Source organism: Hipposideros armiger, unplaced genomic scaffold, assembly GCF_001890085.2.
Source record: "Hipposideros armiger isolate ML-2016 unplaced genomic scaffold, ASM189008v1 scaffold_491, whole genome shotgun sequence".
In the NCBI taxonomy this organism is placed as follows: domain Eukaryota; kingdom Metazoa; phylum Chordata; class Mammalia; order Chiroptera; family Hipposideridae; genus Hipposideros; species Hipposideros armiger.
Genome location: NW_017731841.1, coordinates 1,003,147 through 1,012,654, shown reverse-complemented (window position 1 = coordinate 1,012,654; position 9,508 = coordinate 1,003,147). Strand labels below are relative to the sequence as shown.

Genomic DNA, 9,508 nt, shown 5'->3' with positions numbered 1-9,508 from the left:
TCATTAAGAAAGTAAAAACCCATAGGATGGGAGAAAATTTTTACAAATCATGTATCTGATAAAGGACCTGTATCTAGAATATACAAAGAACTCATACAACTCAATAATAAAAAGGCAAATAACCCAATTTAGAATGGGCAAAAGATCTGGATAGACATTTCTCCAAAGAAGACATACAAATGGCCAATAAGCGCATGAAAAAAAATACTCAACATCATTAGCCATCAATAAAATGCAAATCAAAACCACAATGAGATACCACTTCACACCCACTAGGATGCTATAATAAAAAAGACAAATAATAGCAAGTATTGGTAAGGATGTGGAGAAATTGGAAGCCTCATACACTGTTGATTGGAATGTAAAATGGTGCAGCTGCTTTGGAAAACACTCTGGAATTACTGAAAGAGTTAAACATACAGTTACTGTATGACCCAGCAATTCCTATGCATATGCCCAGGAGAAATGAAAACATATGTGTACACAAAAATGTGTACACATATGTTTATAGCAGCATTACTCATAATAGTCAAAAAGTAGAAACAACTCAAATATCCATCACATGATGAATGGATAAACAAGAGGTGGTGTGTCTACAGAATGAACTATTACTCAGAAATGAAAAAGACTGAAGTACTGATATTTGTTCACCATGGATGGCCGCAGAGAACATTATGCCAAGTCCAAGAAGGCAGTCATAAAAGACCACACATATTGTATGATCCCATATATATGAAATGTCCAAAATAAGTAAATCTGTATAAAAAAATAAATTCATGTCTGCCTAGGATTAGGGGAGTTGAGGGCAAAGTGGGAGAGTAATTGCTAAAGGGCACAGGGTTTCTTTGGGGGTAATGAAAATGTTCTAAAATTGATCATGACCATTCTGTGAATTTACTAAAACTCACTGAATTGTACAATAGAACTGGGTAAACTGTATGGTATGTAAATTGTAGCTCCATAAAGCTCTCATCGGCTCCTCCTTTCCCTCCAAAAAAGGAAAAGGAATCAGGAGCCTGTCTTTCTCTGTAGGAATGCCACACCTGTTGTCCCAATGTAAGTATGAAAAGAGCCTGTTCACTCTCAAAAGTGCCCTGGTTTGTATAATAAATTCGTGTTATTACCCTATCACTATGCGTTATCAGGGAAGTGGCTTTGCCCCTCAGGGCTTCAGTTTCCCAAACGGAAAAACAAGGTCTACCCAGTTCTGGACATCTCTGACCCTGGCGCTCGACTCCCCAAAGGCTCCACTTTAAAAGCAACAGCATCCTGCTCAGTTGGTCACAGGGTTGAGTTGGTCACCCACCATGCTTCGGAAGATGAACCTAAATTAGCAGAGAATTGAAACCCTGGGCCAGCATAGATCACTGAGTTCTGGGAAACACAGGCAAGAAAGGCTGTGAGTAATTCCTGAATCTACCAGTTACTGATATTCAAATTCCCTCATATTTAGGCCACTAGGAAAGGTGATCCAATCATGCCAATGCGGGCAAAATGCTCTAACCACACCCCCTACAGAGGAAAAAAGATGAACACTTAAATGGGGGCCCTCACAGAAAACACAGTATCTTAGGAAACCTGGCAGATTTGGCAGTGGTTAACCAAGGTCTTCTTTAAATGGGATTTGGTGAGCCCATCCAAGAGGGCCAGGTATGACAGTCAAGGTCATCTGATCATACAGTGTAACGGTCATTTCCTGGTCCTCCTTACCCATGACTGCTAGGAAATACAATTATACCAAAGGAGCTCAAAAGGAATCATTTTGTTCTCATCCCTTTTATACTCATGAGAATGTGCCAAAAATGAGTCTTTCTGTCCTCCTCCTCTCTCTCCCAAGGGCCTTGGAACAGGTCTGTGTGGCGGGTCCTACACACACATTGTGGTGTCCACCACACCAATGCATTAAGATGATCCCATTTTCAGGCTTTGCAGTAGCAGATCCTTAGAAACAAAGTAAAGGTGAAGGAAGCTGAAGACACAGAATAAACACCACCCCCATCAACCTGAGAACAGAACAGACAGATGCTCATCAGCGGGGTCATCGGGAAGGGGAACCAACACAAAGACAGGAGATGGTGGCAAATCACCCCTATCTAGTCAGTAGTCGTGGTCACGAAGCCAGTTACCAGAGAAGGTGAAGGTTTGGGGTAAGGCAGAGCTTTGTCTGAGGTGGGAGAGTGGTCAGAAGGAACCAATACAGGTGGCACCAGGATACCTGTGAACTAGCCTCCAACTAAGGGAGAAGGGAGTATCAGAGAATATGTCCCCACTGTTTGCCCCTTTAGAATGGCATGGCTGGGGAAAAGACCAAGGAATCACTCAAAAACGGGAGGCTGAGAGGAAGGAAGGGAGGAGCCAGTGGCTTTCTGCATCCGTGGGTTTCTGCTGGTTGTTGGTGTGTGGTTTTCATAGCGGAAGGGCATTCCTCGCCGCAGCTTGCTGGGGAGGTTCCAGCTCACAGCAGTGCAATTTCTACATCCAAGGGTCTGGGAGGTGGAGGCGGCGGTTCACTCTACTTCTGCTCAGAGGCCACATTTCAGGATGATGTGGTAGCCATCGCTGCTCTCGGCTGCAAGAGAGAAACACTGGGCATGTTCCAGGAAGAAGGGCATGGTGCCACAGCATTGGGAGTCACAGAAGGCCTGGTAGGAGGGTACCACAGAAGCCCTGCCATGAATACTGGCAGCGACCACCAAAATAAGGCTGCGCTGAGCCAGAATGCCAACAAAAGCAGAGATGTCAACACATGCTTTTGCATCTGCCTTGTGGAGTTTCTTTCTGACAACAGCCCTTTCCACCACAGCCCTGGGCCCAAGGACTAAAGGACCTACGCCCAAGGAGGATCTGGACACGGCCCCATCACAGTGTGGGGTCTGTCAGAGGGTGTTCACTCTGACAGACTCCGTACGCTCACCTGCCTGGCCCTAAGGAAGGTCTCCACCGACCTCTCCTTTCTCCTGGCCCATGAGTTCTTTCTCAGACTCCTTCAGGAGGGCCCTTGGAGTCCCACCCCCACACATCCCCTTCCCAGGTCCCCAGTCCACTAGGCCTGCAGACTCGGCTGCTGTATTCCATGCCTGCTCTTCCTGGAGACCCACATTTTAGTAAAACTCAAATGCATCATACGTCTACTTGGCACTGAGTTCATGGAGAATACAGTCCGGCCAGGATTTCTGTTTCAGAAGTGACGTTGGGGCCAATCTAATTCTCACATTCCAGGGCTAAGTTTCACAGGAAGTTTGTGTTTCTCTTTTCCAGGGGATGTTCCCAGGTAACATTCTCGAGAGGGAACACCATACAAGTAGGCCCCACTCCCCTCACTACGTTATCCTGGGGGGGCGCAGCCAACATACTTCAATTAAACAAGAAAGAGGGAGAGGGCTTTACCTTTTAAGGTACTGAGGGTAAAACAGGATTCATCTTGGAAATTCTGCACCATCTGAAAGGCAAAAGAGAGACCATGTCCTTTCAACAATCAGTTCGTAATAAGAAAAGGCTCAGCGACACAGAGCCAGCCACTCGCAGCCGCCAGAAGTGAGTCCATGTTTACACAAATGCAGGAAAACGATGAAGCTTAACTTTCACTGAGAAAATGTGTGATACAAAATAAACGTACAAAATGACTACAATTTTAAGTAACAAAAACTAAATGTAAACGACGAAAAGAAGCCTAGAAAGGAATCAAGATGTTAACATTTAATATGGGACTAAATTTATGTTTGCTTTTTCCTAGTATCTGGGTCTTCCAGATCCCATGACAGACACATAACAGGAGCGTGTATGTGTATAGTAGCAACAGATAAAAAAGTAAAGTGCTTATAAAAAACTGGGTAATTAGTAGGCTCTGCCTATCAAAGTCCTAGGAGGACCAAATACAAAAAGAGTATCACTCCCTGCATCTACAAATATGGCAGGAATCAGGATTACTCGTCAGCCACCTCTCTGGAGTTCCCATTTTGATTAAGTACTCAGTGACCTTGGACAAGTCAACCTGTTTTCTCCCTGTCTCCATGCCCTATCTGTAAAATGGGACTGTTTCGATAATTAAAAATATAACCTGGATGTAGAGCAATGCTACTAGTGGGGCGGGAAGCTGTATAATCACTTTACAGAACTGTCCATGGGTCCTGTAAACGTCCAGGTCCATCTGTTGCATAGGCAGATACCCTCGATAAACACCTACACATGCCCACACAAAGCATACCTAAAAATGTCTAGAGCAGCACTGTCTGTAAGACTGAAAACCAGCAACAGCCCCCATGTCAATCAATAGTAGGAGCATGAACAAACTGTAACCTAACCACACTTTGCTTTCAGCAGTGCCAACGACCTCCAGCGGCACACCTCAACATGCGTAAATCTCAAAAATATCACATGGAACAAAAGAAAAAAGTAACAGAAGAGTACACTATTGTTCCACTTACACGAAGTTTTAAAATAGGCAAAACTAACCAATATATTAAGGAGGAACTAAAGTATGAATAATACAAAATTCAGACCAGCAGGTGGAGAGGGGAGGGTGGAATATGAAATTAGCCTGCAAAGGGGCTTCTAACGTAACACTGTATTAACCTGAGTGCAGATATTGGGTACTTTAAATAGTCTTTAAACTGTACAAATAAGTTTTACATACTCTCCGCATATGTATGTTGTATTTCACAATATAAATGGAAAGAATAAAAATACAAACATATAAACATACACACCACACACACACACACACACACACATACACACACACACTCACTCACACACACTAGCCAACATGACAGCAAAACCCGTTTCCAATTTTTGAAAAAATGCACCACACATTTTATTGCCTGCTCTGGGTTATTGTCCCAAATCCTGCAAATCCATCCCCCTGTGGACCCCTGTCCCCCCCTGCAGGACCTAATGATGCGTGAAGTACATTTATCCTATACTGCTGGCCTGCTCCCTCTAGACTCTTGGCAGCCCAGCCACTTGGGCATGCAAAGCCCTAAGCAGAGCCCACACGGGCTTAATCAGTAACTCCCTTGTTTAATTAAGTGCCCTTGTACCCCAGGGGCCGCTCCGCGGCTGGCCGGGCTGCCTCCAGTGCTCCGGGCAATTAAGACCCAAAGGTTTCCAATCGATTTGGGGTTAAGAGGCAAGGAGACTACAGGGAATAAGAATCGCCTACTTAGCTGAGGTGGCATTTGAGTTCTGTTCTCTGCTTCACTTGCTTAACTGCCTACTCTGGAGGGCACAGGGCAAGCTGGGGAAGGAACTTCCTTCAGGGACCCATGAAATTGCAAGGGTTCCACACATTCTTGGCTTTTGTCTTCATAGAAGAAAGTCATTCTGAATTGCAAAGTGACAAGTTTTCCATGCCATAACAACAACCCACTGCTCAGGGCGGTTTTACCTTCCTGGCTACTCTAAAGTAAGTTCTCAGGTCTGGAGCTCTGGGCTTGATTTTCTTTATCTGTGAAATGGGGCTAAAATAAAAAAGCTGCATTAGACTTGAACATAATGATATGGAAAGAATTCTGAACCGGTGACAAAAATAGCAAGTTGCAATAAATGTACAGCTGGATCTCTGTTGTGTGTTTATTAGTTTCAGGTGTACAAAACAATGTAATAATTAGACATGTATATCCCTCTCTGTTGTGTGTTTTAAAAAGCTGCACCCACACACACTCAGGCACACAACGGACACGTGTACAAAAATTTACCTGGCAGAACCTCATCAAACTTAATATAAACTCTTGCAAGAAAAGAGAGTGGGGAAGACAAGGGCCTTTTACAATTTGCCTTCTGCTGTTCTACACTGCTTGACTTCTTGCTCTAACTGTGAATTACTTCTTAATTTAACAGGAAGGGAAATACCAGCTTTCCCACCTCCCGGATGAACCGTCCACGAACTGGAAAACCTCATTTAAGGGGCTCCGGCATTTGTAATGAGACGGGGCAATAGAATTATTACTAATAATGACAAATTATGAAATAAGCATACCATTAAAAGCCTTACATTTTATACATTGCCAAATTTAAAGATCTATCACTTGCTCCCAAAAATAACAAGTGCCTAGCACTGTCAATTGTAACATCAGCTGCTTATTTAGCATCTCCTGGTACCTAACACCATTTTCTCATTTTACCCTTACTACAACTTGCTCGATGGGTATAATTATCCACGTTTTGCAGATGTGGAAACTGAGGCTCAAAGAGGTTAAGTAAATTTGCTCAAGGTAGCTCAGCTACTACGAGTCAGTTCCAGGTAGGAACACACCAGTCCAATTCTCAAACCCACATTTTCTCTACTTCCCCAGCCACCATTCCTGTACCATTTCCTTTATAATCCTCCACACAGAGGCTTTCAGAGTTCCCACAATGGGCTTAGGGTCTGCTGGGGGCTGAGCAGAGGGCTCCCATCAGCCCAGCTGTTTATTTTAAAGGCTTCATTTCAGGAGAGGTTGGACAGCCTGCTAGCTCAGAGCTTGGGCTCTGCATCTGGATGACCAGGGTTCCCACCAGAGCTCCACCCTTTACCAGCTGTGTGACCTGGTCAGCCTCACTTAGTCTCTCTGTGCCTCAGTTTCCTACCTGTGAGGTTGGATGTTCATAGCCCCCACCTCATGGGAGGCTGTCAGGATAAACTGAGTCACTATGTGTGCACTCAGAGCAGTAGTGCAGACATAGTAAGCACTCAGTAAATGTTCACACTCCTTACTATTATTATTAGGAGGACAGGTCCAGGACAGAACAAGCCTCTGTTCTACAACTTGCAGGAATGCCTCAATGTGTCGGCAAACCTATTAATATCCCCCTCCATAGCCATGAGTGGGACCAGCTCCAGCAGGCCCCTGCTCACTATCTGTGCCCTCGGCCAGTGGCCGCTTGTGCCCTGCACAGGTCTTGGGTGGCAGTGACAAGCTCAGGAAGGCTATGGCACCTTCGCCATTCAGCAGAGAAGGCCTGTTCTCTCTGGGGAGCCAATCCTCTCCAGCGCCCAACCTCGGGTCCATTTCACTCCTCCCTGGGCCTGCTGCCTGCCCTGGGCAAGCACCCTCTCCTGACTCCTTCCAACCCTCACCATAAGCACCCTGAGTGCAGAGGTGCAGTGTGTGCTCCTGGTTCCTGCAGGGCACCTGGCCGAGGATGGCGTATGGAGTGGACACTCAATAGCTATTCAGAGCCCAGTCCTGGCCTCAGCACTCTCTCCAGGCAGCCGCTGTAGCTGAGAGAAGACGGCTTTCAGATGAAACCTGTTTGCCACCGTTAGGCTAGTCATCCCCGAACCCACAGGGAGCATCTGTGGTGCAGCTGCTGCTGCCCCGCCCAGGAGCCCAACACCCCGGCTCACCTCGTTGCTGACCACCACGTGGATGCCCGTGGGCCCCTGCCGGTAGACTCGGTGGATGTGCTGCGGGGAGATGCTATACAGGCTGGCGATTTTCTCAATCAGCTCCAAGGTGGTCAGCTCTTCCAAGAAGATGGCGTGGTACACTGGGGAAGGAACAGGTCCTTCTAGAGCACAAGCGCCTGCTTTGTATGAAGCCTGCCCATCCCCCACCCCCACCGCGAGAAATCAGTAACTTGCTGGTAAGGATGTTCATGCCCAGACTGATCCCTTGGGGTCTGGCTGTGATGGAGATGTCTAGAAGCCATGGCCTCTGTGCAACCCCTCAACAGGTGAAAAGATGCCAGGCTGTGGTTTTTTTTCCGGTTTCAGTCTCTCTGGGGGGACTTACATAAAAAGTAGTCTTGCTTGATCCATCCAGACCCAGTGACACCCACTTAGGGGTAGAAGCTGGAGGGAGAATGGCTGGCAGAAATCTGTATTTCTAACAAGATTCCAGTGAGGTGCTGCCAGACGTGCACTTCACTGCAGGAGGGAGGAGGAAACCCTGTGTCCCCTTTCCTTCCTTTCTACTTTTTAAAGGAATTATTGGGTGGTTTCAGGGGACAAAGAGTGCGATTTAAAGGTAATTGCTACTTGACAGCAGAAGAGAGAGGGTCTAGTCCCTGCCCTTTTCCAGAGCACAAATTGTAGTCTGCTCAAGCACTGTGACCCCAAAGGGAGAAGGGGAGCACTAGGCTGTCATCAGCCTGTCAGAAGATAACAATGTCCCCGAGGTTGGAAACGCTTCCGTATACCAAACCCAAACTAGCCAGGGAGGAGCAAACTCCACGGACCTGAGTGGGTTACTCTATGTTCTGGGCCTCAAGTTCCTCAAAGCTAAAATAGAGCTGGGTTAAATTACAGGTTCCCTAACTCTTCCCTCAACTAAGAAAAATTTCACCCCCAAAAATCTGATCAGAGGCCCAACTTTAAAAGCGTGCGTCTGTAGACACACACACACAGTGGCTCCCGCTGCAGCGGGTGGCAGAGGCCACAGGGTTCCAGCCACGTAACAGCCAGGATCGCCTTCCCATGATTTCTAACAGGCTGACCCACTGTTAGATTTTGTTCAGGACAATACCAGGCCACTCTCCTAAGATTCCTTTTTATAACAGAATTCTCATTGTACTTTTTATCCCCCAACTCTTTAGACAGCCTGTTCCCCTTTTTCTACCTTCACTCCTCAAACAAATCAGACTGCTGGCACAAAAGAACTAGAAGGATTATGGGCTGGCACCTTTCGTTGTAACCTTTTGTCCCTGGCCTTTCCCTGCCCCCAGATAAGCATGGCCACCAAGAGTGCTTGGAGCTAGAAGGGTGGACCGGCCACTCCTTTAACTCTGCTCATCAGGGGCCATAGGGGGGCAGTTTGGGGAAACAAGAGGGTCTAGATCAGGCAATCCTGGGTTCAAATCCTGACTCTGCACTCACTGGAAGCAAGACCCCGTGTCTCCACAGCTCCCGGAGCCTGGGTTGGGCACTGCCAGCACCCACATGGCAGGGCCACCACAAGGTTAAATCACGCACTGTGCATGGAGCACCTGCCCTGAGCAAATGCGTACATTCAGCGGCCCTTTCCACGTTGTGTGGGAAACCAGGGCACCTGGGGTCTGTGCTTCACTGGCTAACAGCTGAAAAGCTGGAGCAGACCTGGACCTCCACCCGAAATGTACAGAAGCCAGACTGAGGGCTCAGAAGCCCGCTGCCTAAGTCCAAATGTTTGGATCCTGGTTCGGCCACTTATGACACTGTCATCTTGGACCAGTCAACTGCTCTGTACCTCAGTTTTCCCCACAGTGAAACAATATTAGCAGCACTTCCTACTATGAGAAGCAAATAAGTGTGTGAAAAGCCCTTAGACAGGGACTTGTTGAGCATTCTTGCTGATGTGGAGGGACCTGCAGAGAGGCAGACAGGGTGTTCCCTCTGCAGATGGCACACAGAGCACTGGCTGCGCAGGTCAAGGTGGGCAGCTCGCCAATCTCTCAGCACTCACGAGTGCTCAGAAGTAAGCAGCTCCATATGCGTGTCTGACTGAAACCTCCCACCTCTACGGGGTAGGTGCTGCTATCTTCATTTTACACACGAGGAAGCTGACGCACAGGCCCTGGTACCCTGCCCAAGGCCACAGGGCCACTAGGT

General features: G+C 47.1%; 1 protein-coding gene across 2 annotated transcripts in view; it reads right to left on the bottom strand.

The window, feature by feature from the left end:
- Window positions 1-506: 506 nt before the first annotated feature.
- The window catches only part of TFCP2L1 (transcription factor CP2 like 1), a 50,412-nt gene continuing 41,410 nt past the window's right edge, over window positions 507-9,508 (bottom strand). For both annotated transcript variants that reach the window (XM_019667261.1, XM_019667262.1), the window contains 3 exons: window positions 7,328-7,470; window positions 3,388-3,439; window positions 507-2,569 (listed from right to left, as the gene is read on the bottom strand). In XM_019667261.1, the coding sequence (XP_019522806.1) occupies window positions 2,523-2,569; window positions 3,388-3,439; window positions 7,328-7,470 (242 nt within the window). In that variant the 3' untranslated portion in view covers window positions 507-2,522. The remainder of the gene's footprint in view (window positions 2,570-3,387; window positions 3,440-7,327; window positions 7,471-9,508) is intronic.